This window comes from Anneissia japonica, unplaced genomic scaffold, assembly GCF_011630105.1.
Source record: "Anneissia japonica isolate Jap-2015-1 unplaced genomic scaffold, ASM1163010v1 scaffold4446_len648930_cov198, whole genome shotgun sequence".
NCBI classification, from domain to species: Eukaryota; Metazoa; Echinodermata; class Crinoidea; order Comatulida; family Comatulidae; genus Anneissia; species Anneissia japonica.
In genome coordinates this window covers 150,946-177,783 of record NW_022683639.1, presented here as the reverse complement: position 1 = coordinate 177,783, position 26,838 = coordinate 150,946, and the positions used below count along the sequence as shown (strand labels likewise).

Genomic DNA, 26,838 nt, shown 5'->3' with positions numbered 1-26,838 from the left:
TTTGTATTTATTGTAGTATGTTTATTAGTGATATCTTAGTTAAAATTAAGTATGTTTTCTTTGGGGTTAAATCACGATACATAAACTTAAAATTCGAATGTGTAAAAAATTTCATTAAAATACGTCAAAGAACCCTAAAACGCCGGAGCAGCTGGGGGATCCAACCCCAACGGGAGCCCTTCACGGCCACCGGCCCCGGCGTCTGTCCCCCTAAAAGATCCCTGCCCAGGTGCCTAATTTAAATACAGTAGAACCCATATTAAGGGGACACCTTCGGGACCAAAAAGTGTCCCCTTAATGTCCCCTAACCAAAACGTGAAATTGTCCCATTAATATGGGTTTTTGGCATGTTTCATATAACGATGACATACAAGCAATTCTTCATAATTATTATTAACATAATTAATTACAGTAAATTATAAATAATTTATAGCAATAATTTTCAAGGTAAATACATTTCATTTATAATATGAAATCAGCAGGAATGTACTTAAAACAACAGTAGTTTTATATGTTCCCAATATTGTTTCATGATGAATGAATTAGAATCCTTTAAAAGTACACGAAACACAAAGAAAAAGATATCCAAATGGTTAAGGGTCAAAATTGACACGATTGGTGTATAGTAACACATGCAGTATCACCGATTCACTCTAAGGATTTGGGGAGAAAATTCTGGTTTATTGCTCACATTTCAAATTTCATTTCAATTTCAATTTATTCAGAAAACCTCCGGAACCGTTAAAGTAGTAAAGCCTACAATAACTTTAAAACAATAGAACAATTTCTTTAAAAAGGATAATTTATTCATACATATACCAGAATAATCAAAATAAAAACCAAGAAGAAATTGGACAATTTCTAAAAATACAAAATTCAATCAAATCAATAAGAAGAGAGAACAGAACACCACTTAAACAGATACAAGCAAAACAACAAACCATGAAAATACTTAAACACACCAAACTACTACCAAACAAAGACGGATTATTTTTACTTGGTTCAAAATATTATTATTATTATTACTATTACGTAGTCTTCTAACAAAAGCTTGCCCTTGACAAACAGCAGTAGAAAAGTGATAATAGTTAGAAAGGTGATAACTTCCTTAATAAGTTATGGATATGACACACCCTGACAGCGAGATGTTGCAGGTTCGAATCCCGCCGGAGACATTTTTTAAAGTTTCATACAACTGAATAACAGAACTATTCGTTGAAGTTGAAGGGCTATGCTTGATAAGATTATAACATATTGTTACTATTTTAATAACGTTGTTATATTTAACCATTTTTATCTGAAGATGGGCACATATTGTCATCAAACTTTTGAGGATGTCTAATGAAACTTTTGAATCCCGTATTTTATTTTTACTTTATTCAGTTACAGGCCCTTGGGGCAGTGATTGCCAATTATAGCGATATTAATCATTCTTTTAATAAGTGGGAATCCCTTCCATGAAGACTTTTCCATACCTTGTTTCAATGAACCCGCCACCACAACAATGATGGTTTCTAACTGAATAACATTTTATTTTCGGCCAATTAGCGCACCCGCGTTTTGAAAAAATGGAAATTTTAGAAAGTTTTTTTCTCTTAATTTTTATTATGCCCGCTGCCTTGAAATCTCAAAAAATGCGATGTAGGCATTTCTTCCTAATTATATAAATTTGAAATATTTAACATTTAACAGTTTACAATCACCAATAAAATTATATTATTATTTTCATCTCTGTCGAATTGTTTTTTGGCAAAACTATTTGCTAAATAGGAAGAATTTTTTTTTTTCGCCCTCCTCCGACGATCTTGCAGTAGGCCTACACAATTCGGCGCGTTAATGAATTTGTGCAGCAGCAAAATGTAGGTCCGTCCACCAACTAATGGTGGCCTCATTGTGTTTGTCCGTGATATAATATTAATCCGTACTGGAACTACACTATTACATGACGCCATCTTAACCACTGTCATCGCGAAGGACGCTTTGAATGAAAAAGAGAGTTGGAGGAGGTGACAACTCGTGAGGTATATCGACCACCGAGGCCTTGGAAAAAGGTAGGCTTGGTACTTGTTGGCCATCATTCAATAAGACGCTGTTTTTGTTTACACGAATATTGGAACGCAAATGAAATAACTACAGATTCATCTCAGGTATTTTTCTTTCGAGGTTTGTTGTTGTTATTATTAGTAATATTTCATACACACGAGTAGGCTAGCCAAACATTTTCCTGGGCTGGCCTAGGCTAGGCCTAGAGCCCTACTAGCGTATTTAGGGCCTTGCTACGCTAGGCCTAACCTTATGCCTTGCTTAGCCTGGAGAGAGAGAGAGGCCTAGCTAGGGCCTAATTAATAAATGCAAAAATAAAAGCTACCTCCTAGGCCTAGCCTAGGGTCTAGGCCTAAATGTTAATCATCTTGATTGATTGTGTGTGGCAGGGAGGGAGGCCTAGCCCTTGTAGTTATTTGCTAGGTAGTGCCTAGGCCCTATGTGAATACAGGCTAACTCGTACACATGTCAACTTGTACACACATTTTGGCGAGCCCGTATACACCGTTGGCTAGCCCATCATAGGCTACACAAGTTTTGTGTAAGATTTACCTTGTATTTTAAACTTCATGCAAAATGTATAGTATTTTGATAATATTAATGAAATAGTCATACTGATCTTTTATTAAAACCTACTTATGATTTTTTTTTCACCTTTTCATTGAGAGGGGGCGCTATAAAATTATTAGTGTGTTTTTCTCTAGAGAAAATAAAAATAGCCATTTTTTAACATCTGACCTACTTTTATCTTTGCAGTAATGCTCCCACATTCTTGAAGGTGGCATACAAAGAGTACCGTGGGAACCTATTTGGTTGTGGGAAGTTTTCATTTTTTTTTATAGTTAGGTCTAGTTTCCAGGCAACTAGTAATAAAAATAACACAACCTTGAGGTGCTTATAACAGAGAAGTACAGGTAGTAGGTCTCGAAGTAGTGAATTTTTCCAGCTTTTAATAAGAAGGTTGAAACAGCAACTTGTATGTAAAATGTACAGTATGCACTGATATTGATAATTTTATATGGAAAATAAAACTATGAAAATACTATATATTTTCTTTATTATCATTTATCATCATTTAGTATATTTTCATTGATATTTATGTATTATTATAAACATGGTCAGAACATTTATGGTAAATGGGAAAGGACAAGAAAACAAATGATGACAAACTAATCTATTGACTAGGCCTACTTTATTTCATAAATCCCCATTTAATTTAAACAATAATAAACTTGCAGTCAAAATAAATCACAACAAACGATACAAAGAAACGTGTCTTAAACCTAGTTGACTTAATAACATTTGCGTTGTTTCTGAAAAATGAAAATAATACCGAGTGATATTAAACTTTAATACTAATAGGTCTAGTTAATACAAATAATTGTTAATAAATTCATGTTACAGTAGGCCCTACAGTAATGCACGAAACTTATGAAAACCCCATACCATAGGGGGATGTCAGGGGCATGCCCTCTCTCCCCCCCCACCCCACCAAATGTTTTTCCCTAGATACCCGAAAATGTATTTTTACAACTGAAAATCTGTTAAGATTTTTTTATTTTTTTTTGAGAATGCATGTTTTCTGCCATCCAAACCTATCCCACTGGCAGTTTGTTCTTTGACGACCCTATTGATGCAGGTACTTTGATCTCGTCTAATCGAAAAACTAAGAGAACTTGACCCTAGCAAAAATGCATTTGGGTACAAGTTTGCTAAAGTCATGTGTACAAGATCGTCATGTCATGTGTGCGAGATCACCAATCATGTGTACGAGCGAGTTCACCTAAATCTGTGTATTAGTTCGCCAAAGTGTGTACGAGGTGGCATGTGTACGAGTTAGCCGACATCTGCATATGTTCCAACCCTTCCGATTTGATCAGGAGTCTCCTGAGTTTTCAGAAATAAACCAGAAATACCAAAAACAGCTTTTAATATTTGCTCTTTGGTACCAATAAATTGTGTATTTTTGTGTCAATTTTTCTTTTGGGTGCTGACTTTATCAACAATGTTGACATACAAAGGCTTTCCGAAAGTTACAAACACCTTGAAAGATCAGAATGCATGAAAAAAAAACAACTTTTAGATCTTCAAAATTTCAGGTAGTAGAAAAGATCTGACAATTTTCTTCCAGGATTGAACCCAGGATGTTGAAAATGAAAGGCAAGCATTTTATCCACAAAATCACATACAGTACTTCTTGGTCACACCCTGTCCCTTTGAATAGTAATTAATGATAAATACACTGTTTTGTTTTAGATTTTAGTCATCGACCCTTGGCGTAACAATCTGTTGGCAAAATTGGAGTGGTGCCAGCACCTGAAGATTCAAGATGGCACCAGGAGCAGAAGCTATCATGAAAGGATTTTCATTGTATCCTTTAATCAGTAAATAACCATACACAACAGGTACAGTAGTACCAGTGGTGGTGCCAGTGGACTGGTTGTCTCACAATCATGGACCTCCTGTCTTCTTTCCATGGGCGTCACACCTGTGGGCCCTCAGGAGGTAAAGCCCAAGCCAAAGAGACCCCATTCCCCCAGTATATAGAGTTCCCAGAGGTTAATACAATTATTTTTATGAAAAATTATATATTGAAAAATGTAAAGCTTTATATAGGAGTGTGTAAGGTGTTGGACTTCTGATCATGACCGATCATGAAGTTCAAGACCGACACTTGTCGCATTGCTTAGTGGCCTTGGGCACGGCACTTACGTTTGCCTCTCTTCACCCAGAATTATAAATGGGTACCTGGTAGGATGGTTTGGCATTGAACGTATGTGCTTGTGCGTGTAAAAGCAGTATGACTAGGGATATTCCCCACGGAGCTGAGGAAATCGCACAAAAATGTGCTAGTTTGCCAACCATGTATCCAGTGACCAGGGAAATACTGATACCAACGCCTTTGTATATTCTCCGGAATGTGGAAGGCACCATACAAATTTGGATTCTAAAAAAAAAAAAAAAAAAAATTAAATATGAAAAATAAATTGACCAGTGAAGATTAAAATGTATTCTTGCATGTTAATGGAGCATTGGCGTAGGCCTACACGCAGGAGTAGTATTGACACAGGTAAAAAAGGAAGGGAGAAGGGGCTGAGGAGAGTGAATGTTGTTAGGGGTTCGATATTTAAGTGCGGGGGCTTAGATGCAAAATAGATCTATATGAGTTAACATTTAACTATTTGAGCATAATTTATTTGCTCAGCAAATTTCCAGTGAAGGAGGGGGAGACTGGGGACCAAGAATGTGTGGTGTGGGACTTTGAAAAAGGTCAAACAACATTGTTACAGGGGTCAGCTACAAAATAGATAATTAATAATGACAGTTTGAAGAAAGCTGTCCCCAGGTAAATGTAAAAGCTTTAGGACGCCATAGACCTGCAGTGTTTTACACATCTATTGATAATTGATATCTGTTTAAGTAGATAAAGTAGTAGCTGTGATATAGTTGTAATCATTGTGTGTGTTTTTTAATGACGATTCACCCAAGAAATTTAGCTATATAAGCCAAGGACAAGGACAGTCTATCGTGATAAGGAAATTGATTAAAATAGTACATTTTTGGCTATGTTAATTTTTTATATTTATTAAAAACAAATTAATATTCTTAAAAGGATGCAATACATTATAAGGGAAACAATCTGGGAATGAGTTTCATAGTAAAATAGAACAATAAAACATGTATAGAATACAAAAATACGAGGAATTTGGTAATTACAGTATTGCTTAGTGATGGTTATTACTGTATTTTTATTCCGTTTTATTTTACGACAACAAATAAATGGTAATCCTGTCGTTAGTATTTCAATTTCAGTTCAATATTTATAAGCTTCAAAAGCCTTAAATAGTCTATTATTCACTATATAAAAGAAACAATAGGCCTATCATCTATGCACAGTTGCATTGAGCGGTCTCATCTTTGTAAGCTTTAAAGCAAATAACTGTGAAAATATAGCGCAAAATATCCAGTATGCATGAGTTAATTGTCGCTAAAAATGTTTTTTAAAACATTACTATGCAAAAATGTTAAATATTTTTAATGCTAAAAATGCTAAATTAAAGTGCTAAATTTTAATTGCTAAAAAATTTTTATTGTTATTTTATTTTTAAGTTATATATTTTTTTGTATTTTTTATCATATATCATCAATTTTTAATTGGTAAATCCATTTATATTGAATTGTAAATAACATTTAATTTGGCCACCATATACGTTACAAAGTGATATTTTTCTCTTTTTTTTGTGAAAGTATGCAGGTGCAGTACTTACATTTTTCTCCCTAGTTTAAGATAAACTCTTTCTACAGTTAATGTCAATGAAGAATATTATTATTAATGGATGTGTTGTTAACCCTAAACTAATGATGTTGATACCCAGAATCATGTTACTCAATGAGTTACTATATAATATGATAACATTTATGATTGCCTTTGATAGATAGATATTTTTTCTCTTCTTGATCAATTCCACGTTTGTAAATTTATCAGTATAATATGTGGAGCGTAGTCTGACCCCACATTTTGTAAGAATGCATTCTTCACTCAAAATCATGTGAATTGGCTCTTTATTACTCTCATTGAGTTGGCTTAAATCCAATGTTTTGTGTGTTAAAAGTACAAACAAATTCTGCTATTAAATAAATGTTACTGCTGTTTTCTACAGAAAATTTGATTTCCATCTATAGTAAAACAGTTTTAAAATTATATACTGTAATATATATAGGGGATTCAAAACCAAGACCTTTTAACAACTGTTAGGATGCTCAGGTTATGCCATGGTGATAGATCATTCATGTCCCTTGCACCTCCACAGGGACGGGTAGCACAGTAGCTGTACAATAGCCATTGCTCATTCCACATCCACAAGGGAGATGCGTGTCTTTTTTGTCTTGTTCCTCCACATGGCTGAGGATTAGACTCTAGTCATTGCCCAATGTGCTCTCTACAATACTTGGGTGTAGCCACCACATGTTGTCCTCTGCATTGGGGATTGGTGATGCTGTAGACGCCAGCCATCGTCCATTGCGCCTCAACAGACTAATTCTGGCCACCATACATTGCCCTGTAAATGGGGATGGTCATTACACCTTTTTAATCCAATCAAAACTGCATTTACTGCACAATTTCTGAAAACTTTTTCCATTTTGTAAAATGTGCTTGTAATTACATAAATGATGTTTAGTATTACTTTTTTCTGTGTATGAAATTGTTGATCCTTTTGGATGCTTACATGTAGGCCAATGGAATAGCATCTCAGATTCTCTTAACATTATTTAACCTTGACGTAATCCTTAGGAATTGGATGAACCTTCGCGATGCAGACACAGGTAAAGTTCTTTGGCAAGGAAATGAAGATCTGTAAGTTAAACTGCTTATTTTTACCCTGTGTTATTGGCATTGCTGTTATTTTTTTTATTATAAATATTTTGTTATGAAATATTATTATTATTATTATTATTGTTGTTTTTATGAACTAATTACAAAGAAAACTGTAATAATAATACTAAAAAAATTGTGTATAGGTCTATACCAGAGAAGGAGCATGAAGCAAGGGTACCGAAGAAAGTGCTGAAATGTCGTGCTGTATCACGCGAGATCAACTTCTCATCCAAAGAACAAATGCAAAAGTTTAGACTTGAACAGAAAGTTTTATTTAAAGGCAAATGCCTAGAAGGTAGGAAGCTTTAAGTTAAATATTTTTTATTTCTAGTATGAGTCTGTTATTATGGGATACCTAACCTGTGCAGAATGATTATCCAATCAAATCATGCCTGTAGGTCTACTTTGTGAATACTTACCTGTACCTGGATAATCTGACTAATTGCCTAATCTCTCCCAAAAGAGAACACCCCTTGAAAACGAAATGGAACAATCGGTCCTGGCGCCCAGCACTAGTGAACCCGCAACCATGCGTCATCCTCATTCTTTTTGAAGATTGACTGGTTTGGCTAATTTTCATCATTCATATGCATCATTCTCTCAAATGGCACTATAAATGGATTGATTGAATCATTGATTGTTTTATTGATTGATTGATTTCTGATCATGATGAACTAACAAATCTAATCATGCTCTAGATTTCTGAACTGAACGTGGTTGTTAACCCTCTGTATAATTATAAACATTTAGTGGTATTTGTTCTTTATACATATTGTTTTAGAATGGTATTTTGATTTTGGATTTGTGATACCATCATCAACAAATACATGGCAGTCACTGATTGAAGCAGCTCCTGAGTCACAGATGATGCCTGCTAGTGTTTTAAGGTAAGTGTCCTCTGAACACTTGATGTCTAGTAGAGTTTTAAGGTATTCCTAAACACTTGATGCTTAATAGTGCTTTAAGGTATATGCTTCCTAATCAAATAAAGTTTAGTAGTGTTTTAAGGTATTACTTCCTAAACACTTGATGTTTAATAGTGTTTTAAGGTATGTGCTTCCTAATAAATTGATGTTTAGTAGTCTTCTATGCATGCATGTTTCCTAAACACTTGGTTTTTAGTAGTGTTTAAGGTAGATGTTTCTTGAACATCAGCTGGTACTGACATTTTTTGTCAGTCATTAAAAATAGAACACAAAAAGCAGTAGCGTATCTAGGGGGTGCGCAGAGGGTGCACGCCCCTCCAAAAATTACTTGTTCGCACCAGTCCTCCCCTCCGCCCCCCCCCCCCAAAAAACCTCCCCCCCCCCCCCCAAAAAAAAGAAAATCACGGTCAAGTAGTCAAAAATCACCTTATTTTGCAAATTAGCACCACTCAACCGATCATTGAGCCCCCCACTTCATCTTCACCTCCCACCCCATCAGCACCTTCATTTCAAGACTTCAGGATACGCTACTGATAGAAAGTAAATATCCACACACATGAATCGTATACAATTAAAAACTATTAATAGGTAATTTATTACATGGATACATAACATAAAAATCATCTCTTATTATTTAATATTTTCAGTGGCAATGTTGTGATAGAAACCAAGTTCTTTGATGACAACTTGTTGGTCAGTATGTCAAAGGTCAGGATATACTACGTATGAAAGGTGCAGTCCACCAAACTACCATTTATTGTTTTAGAAAATTTACGATAAGGGATACAAATTAGTTTTTATTTGGTAGAATCAGTTATTAAGAATCAAAATACAATCAATTAGCTAATATAAACAAAGCACTTGTTATGGTGGTAATCATGCCTGGTAAAAAAAGAAGTTTTTTTACTATCAATTTTTATAAAACTTAACATTGTTTAAAGGAACCTACAATGTTTCAAGGAGACTTGAGTACATTTGAGTCCTAACGCCAATGAATTAAATTTTTGCAAATTTAAAGCTTAACTCAAATTCCTTTTCACATGCAAAGCTGTAAAGTTCTAGTAATAAAATACTGAAGTTTTTGGTGCAGCATTTTCTTCACTTGAGCGAATGCTTTGAATTTATGCATGTCATATAAAGTTTTCAATATGTACTCCAAAGCTGTGACTTGTTTATCCAGTCAGTCCTGGTGACATAGCAGTCATTTTCTTGCAAAAAGATTTACGAATGGGCATTTCTGTTTCATCCATACACAATTGCACTCTATTAATTATAATATATTGCTATGGATTATTATGTGTATGTACATGCTTATACTAAACCACAGCCTAGTTGTTCGTGGTTGTGATACTGTAGTTCGTAGGTATCCAAACACACATTTTCAAAACAGTATATTTTCTTTCATACAACTGGTTGATATGTAATTAGTGTGTAATGCTGTATAAAATCATTGATTGTAGCACAAGACTTATACTAATTTTACTAGTTTGCACCACCAGCAATGGTAATTTGTCATAAATCTAAGTACTACATGCTCTAATATAAAGTGAATTTGTCCCAAATTTAGGGACTAAGAATAGTAAATTAATTAAATCAAAAATATTAAACAAAACAAATATTTGTCTAGTCATAAAACAATGAAATCTCTTTATAGGACAACAAAGGTAGGAAAATAAATTTAAATCTCTCCCAGAAAATGACACCATCCCTCTCCAGTGACACCAGCTATAATTCTATAGTAGGAAGAATTACCTATTTTGTAGAACCAAGGAGGTCATGGGGATTCTAGGACGCAGTTTGACCAAATCGACGTTGTGCAAAAAACATAGGATGGTCACGCATGAGTGAACCCGTTCTAGAGTCGCGTCATTGCGCATATGGAATGCTCCCTATTTTCAATCTCATTGAGAAAACATGGTGTAAAATTTCAGTTGTTTTATTTGTATCATGTAAATTAAATTAGTATATTGTGGAATTAAGTTATTAACACAATGCTTTAAAACAGATTTTCTGAATAGATTTCTGGGATGGTGATTCATAGTTTGAAATATTTTTTTCATCAGCCTAGGCAGTCAGTATATCGTACTAATACAGATAATCATAATTATTCCTCATACTTATCAATGAACATATGTGTCTCAGTTATTAAGATTTACCTTGATTTTTATGATTGCAATATTGTTTTGATACAAATATAGCAATTTCAAATTGTTTTTGTACATGTTTATTATATTATTAGTGTTTTTTATATCTATCATCAGTTGTCTTGTGAGTTGGGAAGCCACCTGCCAAATTATGCATTAAGCCTGGCACTCATGCTATCAGATTTCTATCTGTCAGACTCAACAGACATGTCTGATTTGACATTGGCCGTATTCAACAGATTCATTTTGTTGAGTATTATTTTTATTAGGCTGGTTCGTAAAATTGCAATATGTCAAAAAAACATTCTCTAACAAGCTGAAGCAACCTTGATTACGCTAGCGTGTATCGCAGTAACTATGCGCCATTTTGTTTTGTCGCGTATTTGCCAGATTTCTGAATCTGGTTGTCTTTGTTGTAGGATTTTACTACTGCGTAGGCAGGCGTGGTTTAACGAAGTACAACTAATCAAATACGGCCATTGATACAATCGCGATTTAAATTGCCTATGAAGCGTGAAAACAAAGGGAAAAACAAATTTCCCGAATGTGATTTCCAGGAACACAGGCTATGTTTACCTGTTTGGATGTTTGAAAATGTTTATATGGAAATCCTGTCTTGATATGCAAAGAATCAATCTTTCACTCCTGAAGTTTCTCCATGTCTGTTGAAATTCTGTTGATGTACATACAGATGTCTGATCATTTGAGTGTGAGGTCTAACAGAAAAAAACCTGTTCATAGTCTAAACATGGCTTTACATTTTTAATTTTTCATTTACAGTACAGTATATTGTACAGTATATCTGAAACAATTATCTTCATATAAACTCTATATTCGTATTTCACAAGTATTTTTTTTTGCTGTTTCTTGTTTTTTTTTTTTTTAATTAGTAGCTTTTTTTTTTTTTTTTTTTTTTTTTTTTTTTTTTATTTTTTTTTTTTTTTTTTTTTTTTTTTTTTTTATAATCAGTAGATATATAAGTGTGTTCATTAGTGAATTCTTTAATCTGATTGTTATTCTTTCTTCACGCCTGTACTGTCACCTTAAGTAAATGTTCTCTATTTTGTATTAAGTTCTTGTTTGTATCTGTAATGAGGATACTTTGTAATTAAAAGGACATACTATGTGTGAATATGTGATTAATTCTGTTGTCAAGATGTTTTCCTGTCTTCACAAATTTTTTTTGTGTGGGGGAGGGGGGGGGATGATGTGCGTATGCACTGCTGCACCCACTCCACTCCATATGGGCCTACAAAAACAAAAAACATCAAGCAAGGTAAATCCATAAATAAATATTAGTGAAACAAAAGAAGGAATGTCTGACAAGAATATACTGTATTAACCAAAAAAAAAAAAAAAAATACAAAGCAAAAAAAATCACAGGGAATCAAACCTTGGTGTTTTTCTATACATACCCAAGTCTCAATAGCTGTTGAAAGTTGTTTTCATTCTTTTTAACGAATAACACTACTGTAATTCTCACATGGACAAGACTGCGGCAAGTCTATAATAGAAACACCCTAAAATTTTGCATTAAGAAAGGCAAGTTTGAAGTAGAAAATATGAAAATAATATCTATATAATGGCGGATTTAAAGATGAGGAGGGATACCCCCTAAATTTTTCAACATTAATAAAAGTATAACATGGCAAGCCCGTACCCAGAGGGGTTCGAAAGAACTTCCTTTTTTCCAGAAATGACTTTTTCAATTATTAAAAAGTACCATTTGCATGGAAGTTGTTGAAATTAACTACAAATATTTGAAAATTGGCATTTTTATTGCCATTTCCAGACATCTGAGGTGTTTAGATCTTTAAAATGAATTATACAAGTAAAATTGTATTATCATTTATGGGTATGCAACAAATTGCACAATTTTAAACCCAAAAATGAAATTTTTTTCTATTGTGGGAGGGCCACAACCACCATAGCACCACTCGCCCCCCCCCCCCCCCCCCCACCCCGTAAGTCACGCCAAAAAATGATTTAAAGGGGGGAAGAAAGAGAGAGGGAAAAAGTGTACCCATGAGTTCAGTGATGACTCCAGCAGAGGGCGAAAGGAGAGCTCAATTATTTTACTACTCACTCATTTTGAATTTTCTATTGATTGACATCGAACACAACGCTACATCCCCGACGCATCAATCTGGATGTAAAAAGGCCAAAAGGCGGAGACCTAAAGACGGAGTTTTTTTTATCCGGAATGTAATACCCAGCCATAGAACAGTTATCCATGCTCAGCATGGAGTAACGCCTACGCGTTCTCGTGCAAAAATCCGAAAGCCACCGACTCATATTGGCCCCTTTGATGCCCCTACCCATGAGTCCAGTAGGGTCCTCGCTTTATATACCACCCTGATCCTAAATGGCTTTGTTTATAACAGTATAATGTATCTCTGACAGCGACTGTATGACATATATTGTATTAATCCAGTGAGGGTGGGGTGCGCAGCCGGCCAGGGCCACCCTACATTTGTCAAAATTTTAAAAAATTGAGATAAAATTTTCAAATTTTAAGTCTGAATGAGTCCAATTTTCGGGCATCTAAAAGGTGCCATAGTCATAATTTGCTTTGCGACTACCCAGTATAGAATATATAAAGGACTATAGATCCTTTGATCGGATCTTTCCGACGCATGTGAAGGGAGGGGTGTTTGGGGCGGATTCAGAGGTGGTGCAAAGGGTGCGGTCGCACCCCCTAAATTGTATTAAGAAAAATAATTGCTGTATTGTATTGTTGTAAGGTATGAGAGTGCAATTTCCGGGCGCCTAGAGGTAGGCGCGGATCCAGACCTCTTCGCACCGTTTGCCAATAAAAAGTGATAGCAGTGCCTGGTGGTCTGGCGAATTACAACTCTTTCTGTCAGAAATGCCACCTACTTATAGTAGGTGTTGTTTAAGTATTAAAGAGGGACTGTCGTAATAAAATCGGCTGCGCGATAACGTACGGCACACTGTTGAGTTCGATTATTATTATTATTATTATTATTAATATTATTATTAGGTGGTGGACCCTACCGCCAAATCCTGCATCCGCCCCAGGGGTGTCTGAGAGAGGAGGAGCATACGAGGGAGCATAACTGCCGTCGGGAGGAAGTCAATAATTTTGTCGAGAAAGAGTGCTTTAAAAAAGCATTTTTACCGTCCGAGAGTGCCATTTCTGAGCGTCTAGAGAGGCCTATTCATAAAATTTGCTACAAGGACCACTGATCCTTAGGGGCCACTTCGGTGCCCCTACCCATATTGTCCGGTAGGGTCCTCGCTTTATAGCACCCTGATCCAAAAGGGTTTTGCTGATACAAAACAGCATAATGTGTCACTGACTTCGACTGTAAGACATACTGTAGCATATTAATCCTGCGGGGTGGGTTGACCAGCCGGCCAAATATAAAGTCTGAATTAGGGTCATTTCCGTGCATCTGGAGTACCAAAATTATAATTTGCTTTGCGACTCCCAGTAATTCCCCCCCCCCCCACCCGAGCAGAAAATGTTTGGATCCGCCCCTGAGGTATCCAGCATGCCTTTTGTAAGCCAGGACCCAGTAGTATTTTGTTACATTTCTTTACAGTGGGGGGGGGGGGGGGGAGGGTTCGCCTGAACCCCCCTGGATCCGCCACTGATTCCTATAAAAACTTCTAATTTAGTTAAAATTGTAGCATGTTGTTTTTATTGTCACTGATGTTGAAAATTGTTTGTTGCCACGATAAGTAGAGTTCGTAAGACTGATTAGTTTCAAACTACTACTAATCAGTTCTCATAATCAGACCATGGGGAGGCTTACATTAAAGAACCATTTCTAGTTTGTAACTTATGAACACTAATGAAATGCACGTACGCCAATGACGATTATGCAAAGACCTAATTTACATGTTGCACTCAAATTAAAATGTGTGTCCAAAATATTAGTTGATTTTACTGTTAAATAGTCAAAATATTTTTTGACATTGTTTAATATAAATAGTCTTTTCAGCCATAACAATGGGTTGAGCGAAAATACTTTACTGATATGAAAAAGGCCTCCAAAACTTTCTTGCCCCCAGGCCCCATGACTCGTCGTTACGCCACTGGACTCACTATCTGTATAATCTTATAATAAAACACCGGAAATAAATGCTTTAAAATACATAGATTGTTGGCCTTGGACAAACACGATTTGTATTTCATTAGTTCAGTGGCAGGGGATGACGGGGGATGGAAAGGTGAGGACCTGCACTAACTGGTGGATGGTGAATACCATCAAAGTTGATTTGATTTACCTCCGCTGTCCATATCATCCATATACCGTAGCTCCCTGTTGACGTCACCACTAATAATATTCACCCAATTTTTCAATGCAGTATTCATATTTCGAATGTTTTGGAAATTTTCAATAGACATCACCTAGAAATAATCATTGATACACCTGTCTGAAATGTGGGTGGCCATCTCCCCTTCAATAATCATCTGTCTATCTGAAAGTTGTTTTTTTTTTATTAGGAAAAGAAGAAAATAGAAAGAAGAAAACACACAACCTCTGTATTAGGTCGTGGATATACCTAACCCTACCTAAATGTAATTACTGAGCGACAGGTTGCTCTCCATTTTAATTTGTGAAAGAAAGGTAGTACTGTACAATATTTTTTTATATGAACCAGTAAAATTTTGCCCAGGCTCAGTGTTCTTATTTTTTGGCCGATTTCAGGCTCAAAATGTTCTTATTTTGTTCTTATTTTACACAATTTTCGAACATAAAAAAATTATTATTGTACAGCATTATACACTGTACTGGAATGTAGGTAAAAGTGGTCCCGGAAAATGGCCCCAATGACAGGTATGGCAAGTACAGTACATCTACTGTAGGCCTGTTTCGCTTAGTCGCACCTAAGGTACAGATATTTGTTGCTTTTTCTAGTTTTTAAAAATAAAAATCTCATTTGACATTTTACCTTTAGGCCTACCTCAATTTGTTCTTATTTTTTTCTTAATTTTTAAGCAATTTCAACCTCAGTGTTCTTATAAAAATGTATTCTTATAAAAAAAAAAGTGTAGCAACATTGTCCTCCTTGTCCTGGATGATCTTTAACTTAAAAACACTTCCAGTATAAAAAAAATGACCCTTATTTATAATATATTACACTTCTCACAGCTCTACCGAGTTAAGTTTAACCACAGAGGGTCTGTGTTTAACTTTTTCACTGAAACACTACATTTGATTTGTGTCTGTACGACAGGTGGTTTTAAAGATAAAAGCGGGTATTTCTTCGATTGGTTGAATTGCGGTTCACATTCCCAGAGATAACTGACAGAAATATCAGCGAGTGTCTGCGTGACTAGCCCCACGATCGAGGTGTATACCTGTTCGTCATTAATAACTGGGAATTGCCCTGTTCTTTTGTTAAATGTTTTAACTTTATTATATGCAGGATGTGTCAGGGTCGAAATGTTTATTTTTGCAAGCTTTGAAACCAAGCGGCACCCTGGTCATGGGTTGGTCATATGACATTCTCAAATGGTCTACGTGTGTAATTTATTATATAATTCATGTTTAACGCGGATTGTGTCACATATATTTTTGATAATACGGATGTTGGTGCACATCTCTGGAGCCTAATTGATGTGAATCAATAGACGTCTGTATGTGGCAGGCGTTGTTACACTATCAAGGCCAACATCAACGTAACTGTCAAACACACGGGCCAATCACGTTATATCAAAATAGATTTTCATCTCGTAAGCATTTACTTTCATCTAGTCAACAGGACAAGACACCATTGGATCATTTCTTGAGGTAAATGTTAAACCAATACAAAATCATTTAATAATTAGGCCTTTTTGAATTATTGCACCGTAACGGCCAAAATAATTGGCCCTACTTTTAATAATTTTTATTGCGCGTTTTATTTTTTTTAATTTATTTTTTAATAAATAAGAATATGCGATGTAATTGTGATGTTGTTTTACCTTTTTCATATAATGTTTTTGTATTTGAATATTGATGCGTGCACTTTTAATGCTTTCTAGTGATTATGTTTATGCATAATAATTTTATGAAAGATTTGTTTTCTCTCATTTGTGGTTAAATCACCACCTTTGTTCACAATTTCATGTAATTAAAATATACATGTAGTAGACGTAAAAGGATTTATAGATAAATCTGTAATGAATCATGCTTATATAATTTATATATTTTTTAAATATTTTGATACATGTAGGGTATGTTTACATAAAACAAATGCACTATTTAAACAGTATACAAAATTATTTATTAATAAATTGAGATGCATCAACTAGTAACTCATATCAATATTTCATTCAAATATAAAAAAACAGTATATTTTCTTTGCAAATTGTTATTATTTAGTGATCAATTACTTATGGATGTAATTCTGATACACAAAAACTGGCTTTACAACAATAGAATTTGTTTTTAGACAAATACAAGTAGACCTAGTCAAATAACTTACACATAGGTGTGTAAATATTTTTATTGGATTTTTGACTAATATACTTGCAAAATTTTATGACCGTATTTTTAAAAAACTCTATTAAATTCTAAATGAACTTTAAAAACATTATTGCAAAATTGTGTTAATGTTATTTCTGACCACAACGTTTGCGAATTTTGTGTTCTGGGTCCAGTTGAATAATAATTGATTGACTGCTTTATTATTGATTGATTGATTGATCGATCGATCGACCAACTGTTTGATAATGTTTACGTACATTAACATGCCACGCTGGAATGTACTGTAATTGGTAATTTTCTATCATACTCTATGTAATCTAGAAAGATGTTCTACATAAGTTAAACTCCCGTTGTCAATTTCAACGCCTTGTTATTATGCCCATGATGTTTTTACGTGCTAGTATGTCAACAGCGGCTTTCCACACGTTATTCGACTTTCCTAACGATGTCTTGGCGAGTGAAACTACTTTCTGTACCCGAATCAGTACTCAAAATCGGACCTTTTCTGAATATTACTAAAATCTACAAAAATAAAAAAAAAATCAAATTTTAAATTAAAAAAATAAAATAGAAAATAGAAAATACATAAATATAAAAAAAACTCCAGTTTCGTCAATTTCGAGTATTTTCGTCAGCAACAGAACTAAGTCCCGAAATTATGGTGATACTAGACAAGTGCGATTTTGGAATATTTGCGATCGTGAACATCAAATACCGATTTATGTATATTTTGGAATTAATACACACAGAGACTCTGATTTTGGAGTAGGCCTGTGTAATATGTTTGCCGCAGACAAGAAATCAAAACAAAATAAAAGCATATATGAGATGGTCAGAGGATTTAACGAATGGGAGAATAAAATATTTGTTTGACGCGAGACGTGTACAACAATGCCCGATAAAAAGGCAGAAAGGTTCAGTGATTTTGGCACAATACTTTCAATACGTTGGATGAGGTTTTGAGTACGGTAACATTACTCTGATTTTTTTTTTTTTCAAATTAGGATAATATTTTAGAAATGGACGGATCGTCATTTATCAAACATGGCCGCAACATGCTTGAGTACATTAACAAATATATCAGAAACACAGAACAGTTTCCAGTATATCCACACGTAAAGCCTGGTTACTTAAGACACCTGGTTCCAGAAAAGGCACCTGACCAACCAGATACATGGCCTAGCATCATGACAGATGTTGAGGATCACATTATGCCTGGGGTAAATATTGTATAATGTTTGTCAGACTCGAGGCAATGTTTGACAGGATTTTATCAGAAAAATCATAGATCTACTTCTAAAGCCTGGGACACAATACGTTGGCGGACGGTGTGTTGGTGCGTTTCTGCTGTATGACAATCGGCAGACTACGTCACCACGTCGTCAAGCCTCAAACGGAGTGGAGATCGTGTGGCCGAAGTTACACGATTTAATTGACAAAATTCAGTTTCACAAATTTTCGTTTTACTATATTGATAACAATAATAATAATAATACTAATAATAGTAATAATAATAATAATAATAAACATCTTTGATTTAAAATTTCTTATATAAAACTATATGTTTTGTATATAACAGGAAAACCAATGAATTTTTTTCAATCATTAATAATAACATCCTTAACAGGGGCGGCGCTAGCGGAAGTCCGGGGGGGGGGGAGGACCCCCCTGTCGGGGAATTTCCAGCAAGGTCGTCGGGGAAGAATGAAATCTCGACTGCCAAAAGTACAATTTAGGTATGCCTTACTGAGCTGTCAAATTCTACCGTATGTGTGAGGTGTGTCTCTTATACACATCTAGATGTGTATAAGAGACAGGTGGAGTCCTTGTCGGGGAGCTTGGACACCCTTCTCGGGGAGCTGGACCCCTCGTCGGGGAATTCCTGGCGCCGCCCCTGATCCTTAATCTGACCACTGAACATACTGTTTTTTTAAAGACTAAGTAAAATAATATAAATCAGGAAGCGTATAATTTATATTATATATTATAAAGTTGCATTCACACCGAATCCGAATTTTCGGATCGGCAAGCTTAAGACTGCATTCACATCGGATCCAAACTGAAATTCCGACCGCCTTTAACACGCTGGACGCTAGCGTCCCTATTCTTACATTTTCTGATCGGTTTTGTAGACTTCCGATCCAAAAATTTGGATTCAGTGTAAATGCACCTTAATTGGCAAAAAAATATATTTTTTTTCTAGTTGTAATTTGTACTTTAAAGCCAAAAACTATATATTAGGCCTACTACAAAGTATTGGATGAAGGTTTTATTTTATTACAGTATGATTTCATAATCTTTTATTTATTTTATTTGCTTTTCATTTTTTTATATTTATTTGTAATTACAGGTAACCCATTGGCAACATCGCCATTTCCATGCGTACTTTCCTGCTGGAAATTCGTACCCATCCATTCTAGCCGACATGCTGTCAGATGCTATTGGGTCGGTTGGATTTTCATGGGTAAGTTTCGATATGCCAACTTATGACACATCTTTTCCAACCAATCACCATGGTGTCACACATTGAAAAAAAAAAGGAACTTGCTTCAAAACAAAAATACCAATGCCAGAATGGCCTGGTTTAAATGCAAGATGTCAACCATTGCGTTTAGTGAATTCCCATCACAGGAATCAAACAAGTACCAGGCCTACAGTAGACTATAGACTATTTTAGTGTTGAATAAATTAATCTGGTTCAAAGTTTCATTTTATTAAAATTATTACTTTTATGTTGAACCAAAAAACGTACAATAGATTACCTGTAACGTTTCATCGGCAGACTGCCAACTTCGGCAGACTGCCAACTTCTTCAGACTGAAGCCTGTGCTGTGGTCTGGTTTGGTCCAGGTTGCACTGGATTGCGCCACCAACCGCCCTTGATGTTTTTAACCAAAGGGTTTTAACAGAGACCTACCACCGTTCAAACATCAAGGGTGGTTGTGGCGCAATCCAGTGCAAAGTGACCAAACCAGACCACTAATAGGACAGGCTTCAGTCTGAAGAAGTTGGCAGTCTGCCAATGAAACGTTGCAGGTAATCTATTGTACGATTTTTGGTTCAACATAAAAGTAATAATTCTAATAATATAGACTATTTTATTAGGACGTTTTTATTATTACGACTATTAGCCAATAATGGTTTCAAAAATTGCATTCAGTCCCATACGGTTCTTCGGACGTTTTTTTTTTCTCCAACATTTCTCTGAGTTCTTTACAACATTAAATGTTATGAGTTTCTGGTAGAGCTCTTGTGATCATGGTCTGCTACGGAAGAAGCAACCCGTTATATTGAGGGAACCGATTTGGAAAGCATACTTATCCTTTCGCAGCAGATGTAATAATTACAAGAACACTTTTCAAATAAACAACTTTTCAACCACCTAAAATATTATCAAATGCATTATTGTTCGCTTTTCTAGTCTGCAAACCCTGCATGCACTGAACTGGAGATGATTGTTGTTGATTGGTTAGCAAAGATGATGAAACTACCGAAGCACTTTATGTTTTCTACAGAAGGAAGCCGTGGTGGTGGCGTAATACAGGTAAAGTGATGTTGACACAAAATTAGGGGGTTTTTTTTCATCATTACATGATTAATTAGTACGCACAGTTTTCTCTGTAGATAAAGCAATTAAATGCGTAATGGCAGTTTCGCTAAGCCTCCACCCCCTTTAGGATTGCTGAAGTCTCACAAATCGTCTGGGTCTGGGTTTGTGAGACAAGCGCGTACTCCTCCCCCTGTTCTGATTGGTCAGTTATTAAAATGTATTAAAACTACGGATAAGATCCATTATGATACAGTAAATTGTTTTGTTAGGTTCTTTGTGTCCCTTCTCCCGACAAAAGACGTCCATTGCTACATGAAACATTACATTCATATTTTCATTCAGATAATAACATTAAGTTTATTTCTGATGCAGGGTTCGGCCAGTGAATGTACTCTGGTGTGTCTTTTAGCGGCTAGAGACCGAGCGATTAAAGATCTGCAACTCAAATATCCAGATGAAGATAAGGCAGTTTTACTTTCAAAACTCGTCGCGTATTGCTCAAAACAGGTGTGTGTAATATAAATTAATTTTTAACAAAAACATTTCTAGCTGTCTTTCACGAGGCAGTAAATTTTTTCCGGTTTCAAAATCACATTAGGATTTTGTCAACAAATATCTTTCTTTTCGAGAAATATTTTTGTCAAAAACTCAATAGGAATGATATATCTGTCCTAACTTGACGTGTTTTCGTCAATGCCATAACACATCAGGTCAAGGAAGTATATAAATGATACCGTTAAACCTCGAATAGAAGCCCATTGGACTTACTCTCGAGAAGAAGTCCATTTTGAAAAGAAGCCCACACATTAGTTTGCAAAAGTATTTTCAAAAAGAAGCCCATCTCGAAAAGAATCTCATGGGCTTCTAATCAAGATAGGGTGGCTTCCTTTCAAGAGAGTACTTACATTCAGACACTGACGTTATCTTCGATGATTATGATAGCATGTCAGTATCAATATTATTGTACTAGCATGGTTAGAAGTAGGCCAAAAACAAAAATATTAAAGAGAATTACGAATTCCACAGTTGGAAATGTCGTAAAGGCGTAATTCCAAATATTCATTTTGAAAAGAAGCCCATCCAAGGGTCTAAAAATAAAGCACATGGCTTCTATTCGATGTTTTATGGCAATATACCTACTTGGTCAGGTTAAACTAAAAATCATTCCTACTGAATGCGAAAATAGAGATAGGCCTAGAGTGTGAGAGAGTATCGAGGTCCCTGTCACACAGCTTATGGGATGGACGGCTCGCATTAAAATAAACACAAAAAATAAGAAGAAAATTATTTAGGTATGTGTTATGTTGTAGGCTCATTCATCAGTGGAAAAGGCGACGATGATCGGTTTTGTTAAACTCCGACAACTACCGACTGATGAAAACTATTCGCTCAGAGGATCAACTCTACTGCACGCAATCAAGGTAATTTTCACCAGACACATGTTGACTTAATTGATTGTAATTATATTTTTGAGAGAATTTTGTCGGTCACATGTTTATTTAGTTTTCTTTCTCATTAATCGTAATTCTCAACTGATAACATATGCACATGTTTATTACCCACGTGCTTGAAGTACACACTTACCGGTGCGTTAATTAATAACGCACGTAAGTAGGCCTATTTTTATAAAATGTTTCCTTGGTATTTTCACCCGTATTATGTTGAGGACGTCCATTTATTATCTTTATTTCAGAACGATGAAGAAAAAGGGTTGGTGCCTTTCTATGTAAGTTTCAAAATTACCTTTGTGTTAATGTTGACTTAACTATCATTATTGCCATTATTATCTTCAATATCATCTTCATCATCATCATCATCATCATTATTATTATCATCATCATCAATATCATCATCATTGCCATCATTATTGTAATCATTATCATTCGTTGTGATTATTATTATTATTCTCCTATTGTTAATATTATCGTTATATAGTATCATTGTTGTCTTTAACAACTACGATAAATAAACTTGAATAAAAAAAAAAACCAAATTAAATTGTTTCTGTGACAGTTATGTGAAACATTGCAAACTGATTTGTTTGAGAATAATTTTGGATTTAAGGTGGTAGGTACCCTTGGCACCACAAGTGTCTGTTCGTGTGACAACCTGGAGGAGTTGGGAAAAGTGTGTTCTGAAAGAAACATTTGGTTTCACTGCGATGGAGCGTACGCAGGAAACGCCCTCATCTGCCCGGAATTCAGTTACTTATTAAAAGGCTTCAAAGTAAGTATTTTATTCATATTTAATTCGATTTATGATAAATTATTATTTCATCTATATAAGCTGAGTTTTAAGAAGTCGGACATTTACAATGTTAAAAACCAAATACGCCTACACGAAGTTGGATTTTGCCTGCGGTTTCCCGATAGGCATTTTATAAGCCCATAAGTCGAGTGCTCTGTGGCAGATTTTGAAACGCACGTAGGCCAATAAATCAGACTTTTAATGTATATAATTTAGAAAGGACATTGAATAATTAATAACGCAATAAATGACAATACAAGTCAACGACTTTAAGTTCACACCTACTTGACAACCTAAGAATGCAGGCCTAGAATGAACGCGGGGCACCACCAAATTCTAAGAATGTTGATAATGTAGGCCTATTAATTATAGCAAACTGACAGATACGTTTAATGTTTGTTTTTCTTTCAGTTATTGGATTCCTTTAACTTCAACCCTAACAAATGGATGATGGTGAACTTCGATTGTTCCGTAATGTGGTGGGTTGAACTCAAGGACAACTTAATTTAGTGCATAATATTTATGTTGTAGACTAGCGTGGTACCTTCTTTAAACACAGTAAACATTTAATAGTATGTATTTCAAAGAAATTATAATGGGTTTGTCTCTTGGCAGCGGACTACTGCACCATGAGAGGAAGCCAAGAGAAGTGACTTTCAAAAATACTCAATCCTACTACAAATCTATACCTGAGACAATATTATGTTTCTTGTCTCAACCTAAACCAATGCAGAAACAAATTATCTCCTCAAAAGTGCCGAGTTTTTCACGAACTTACAGGAACTTTGATCATAATGATATACAGTAATACCTCCTGGACCATTTATGTTATTTGAGAAGATCGTGTGGTATTTCACCTACCGGTTGTCTTTTATATATTTCTTAGCGATGACATCATGTAAAGAAGTTATATTAAAGTTATGATCAGTAGTTGATATGTTACGTTGACTTTATTATGTGTATAATCAAACTAGTAATCATTATTTTTTTCTTCATTTAAATAGGGTTAGACAGAAAGAATTGCTCATTAGCGCCATGAACGTTGATCCATTGTATCTCACGCACGATAAGAAAGGTAATACAGCACTGTTACTACAGAAAATGTTTTAACACAGTTAATAAGTGCTACTGTGCTGCTCTACAATGGCGTAACGCTGCGACCGGGGGCCCTGTGGATTTCTGAGGGCTGTGCACTTTTTTGGGTCTCGGTCGCCAATCGTGGGGCTTTAGATGTGCTCGTTTTTTTATTATTTTTTTCTCAATTGTGTTTTAACGACGAAATAAATATCAGCGGCGGATCCAGAAATCATGAAATAGAGGGGTCTATTTTACTCCTCAGCCCCACTATGGTTGGGGGCTAAGTTAAGAAAATATATGATTATGGCACCTCTAGAATGCCGGAAATGTCACTCACAGACTTCAAATTTAAATATTTTTTTTTTTGGTCTCCACATTCCGTCACGGGATATGATGATCTACAGTCGATGTCAGAGAAACAATATGCTGTTATGTATCAACAAAGCTCTTTTGCATCAGGATGCTAGAACGAGGACCCAGGGGGGGGGGCGGGCCCCTAGAGGTCGGGGCCCTGCGAACCGCCGCACGAGAGCGAATAGGCGTTACGCCACGCTACAGTACTGTTTTTGCTACGTAGGCCTAGGTTTCAGGAAGAAGTGTGCAGTGCTAGATTAGGACTACGGTATAAATTATGTTGTTCTAATGGGGTTTTTTTTTCTTTGCCTTTGCAGATGAAACCGTTGACTATCGAGTAAGTTTTTCAATTCGTTTCTGATAGTGTCCATGTTAAATTGCAATTCTGGTCGAAATTTAAAACTCAATAATGTAATAGCAAATATGATTTGGCACTTAAATTTTAATTATCGATTATTATTATTATTATTATTATTATTATTATTATTATTATTATTATTATTATTATTATTATTGATTATATTTAATATCGATTTTCACAGCACTGGACCATTCCTTTGAGTCGCCGCTTCCGGTCACTGAAACTTTGGTTTGTCATTCGATCATATGGCGTCCACGGTTTACAAAACTATATTAGAAAGGTATGCCTTATATTATCGATCCTTTATAAAATTATGCATAATAATCATTTTTTTAAATTTCAAATATTAATAAAAAATGTCGTCTTAGAGGGTTGCTTATAATTTTTGACTAATATTTTTTCTAAAATAACACAAGATATTAAAATCAAATTTAATCACAATGAACAGCTTCATGTAAAAAAGAATCAATGACATATACCTAAAACATAAAGAACATCAAATTATTATGTAGGCCTACTAAAATAATCAGCGTATTATTGGTTAAACTAATTATTAATAATTTCAAATTTAAAGGAATGTTCAACTTTCCGAATTATATTATTCACGATTTTTTTGATTTATAATGTTTTATTGCAGTATTTTAATGTTGATATTACAGTACTGTGTATATAATTGCATCAGGTTTTTGCCCGTGGAAAAAGAATTTCCATTTTAATTGTGTTCGGTGGACAAATAAACTTTGATTTGATTTTGATTGATTTTGATTTGATTTGATTTGTTTAAAATCGGTGCTGTGTTATGTTGTTAACACTGTTAAATTATTATATATAAATAATCAAAGAAAGGTAAATACAGTGTTAAAATAAAGGACAAGATCTGTCTCGATGGTGTAATGGTTGTGATACTCGCTTTGATAGCGAGAGGTTGCATGTTTGAATCTTGCCAGAGACACATTTTTTATACGACTGAAATAAAGGAACTTCGTTAATGAGCAATTGGAGCACTGTTATTGTTAATTGTATATATATTTGTACATTCTCAGCACGTTCAACTCGCAAAGATTTTTGCCGCATGTGTTGTTTCAGACAACCGATTTGAGTTGATTGGACAGGTTCGCTTCGGTCTGGTCTGCTTCAGATTATTGGTGAGATTATATCTTTTTTAAACTGATACTTCGCACATGTAAATTAGCCTATATATCACCAGCACATATCAAATATAATTTACCCAATATTATATACACCACAGATTTGTGAAAATTATGAAGAAGTTAATCAAATATAGCAACAAAATCTACAAACATTTTTAAAATATATGCCTATATATTTTTTTTATCTGACGCGACAGTATTCAAGACTTTCTTACTCTTAAATTCTAATCGATAATTGCACACTTTAGATCTAAGGGCTATGCAAATGGGTTTAGATTTTTTGTCGTTAAATGTCTGCAATTCAGAGTAAAAGTTTTTTTTTTCAAAAATAGTTTCCAAGCTTTGAGATACTTCAAAATGAGCAAAATAGTGGTGACTGGCGTACGCATGCGTACTGCGTCTGCATGAAAGCGCATCTAAATTGCTGTAGTTTAAACCAAACTGAAACCAGTCTTTATTAAAACTTGCTAGGAATTCTCAACATAAAAATGCGGTGTATTCTGATCCAGAACATCATTAATTTTATTACAGGGAGACAATGTACGAACTGAACTACTACTGAAGACAATTAATGAGTCGAGAAAGTTGCATCTGACGCCTTCAAAAGTCGACGACAAATTTGTGATCAGATTTGCTATTTGCCATCCAAATGCAAACGAAGATGATATAACATACGCCTGGAATGTTATACAAGATGAGGTAGAGTTGATTCTGAATCCGAGAATGAGCAGCGATTCTAACCAGCTAAATCAATGTAACAACAAAGAGCAAGAGAATAGCTCTCCCATAATGCACAGTTTACTCAACAAATTGAAAAATTTCAACACCAACGCTCAAGCTCCGTATTTTAGAACAGTAGAGTAGTTACAAAATTACCAAAATGAATGGGGATGGAGATCTATCAAACATAGAATTAGGCCTACCTAAAGTAGTAAAGATCAAATTCCCCGACCACCAACAACCAATATGTACTATCTTGGCCAATAACAAAGAAAAAATAGGCTTTCAGCGGGTGTCTACTCCTTTATTTTACAAGTTTTTGTTTTTTGCTACTGTAGTGACTTTTTAGAGAACTTTCTAGGACAGGTCTTATCTAGTTTTCTGTAATAACTTAATTGTAGGGTGATAGGTCTTATCTAGCATCTGTCTCTTATACACATCT

At 35.0% G+C, this 26,838-nt stretch overlaps 2 protein-coding genes across 4 annotated transcripts; both read left to right on the top strand.

The window, feature by feature from the left end:
* The first annotated feature begins 1,925 nt into the window (after positions 1 to 1,925).
* On the top strand, positions 1,926 to 11,633 carry LOC117100378 (retinal rod rhodopsin-sensitive cGMP 3',5'-cyclic phosphodiesterase subunit delta-like). 3 transcript variants are annotated; one of them, XM_033240062.1, is made up of 6 exons: positions 1,926 to 2,051; positions 4,300 to 4,413; positions 7,337 to 7,399; positions 7,564 to 7,715; positions 8,202 to 8,307; positions 8,994 to 11,633. In XM_033240062.1, exons 2-6 carry the CDS (start codon positions 4,373 to 4,375, stop codon positions 9,073 to 9,075), a joined length of 444 nt encoding a protein of 147 aa, XP_033095953.1. In that variant the 5' UTR covers positions 1,926 to 2,051; positions 4,300 to 4,372; the 3' UTR covers positions 9,076 to 11,633. The 3 variants fall into 3 exon arrangements, with proteins under 3 accessions (XP_033095953.1, XP_033095944.1, XP_033095937.1); XM_033240053.1 differs by having other exon boundaries at positions 1,940 to 2,163; XM_033240046.1 differs by having other exon boundaries at positions 1,941 to 2,147.
* A 3,942-nt stretch (positions 11,634 to 15,575) lies between these two features.
* On the top strand, positions 15,576 to 26,540 carry LOC117100623 (aromatic-L-amino-acid decarboxylase-like). The gene is made up of 14 exons (XM_033240420.1): positions 15,576 to 16,258; positions 17,941 to 18,156; positions 19,287 to 19,400; positions 20,358 to 20,480; positions 20,859 to 20,993; positions 21,797 to 21,907; positions 22,180 to 22,212; positions 22,551 to 22,712; positions 23,145 to 23,212; positions 23,738 to 23,808; positions 24,482 to 24,501; positions 24,707 to 24,805; positions 25,569 to 25,670; positions 26,208 to 26,540. The coding sequence occupies exons 2-14, from the start codon at positions 17,956 to 17,958 to the stop codon at positions 26,538 to 26,540; spliced, it is 1,572 nt and encodes a 523-aa protein (XP_033096311.1). The 5' UTR covers positions 15,576 to 16,258; positions 17,941 to 17,955.
* Positions 26,541 to 26,838: the final 298 nt, after the last annotated feature.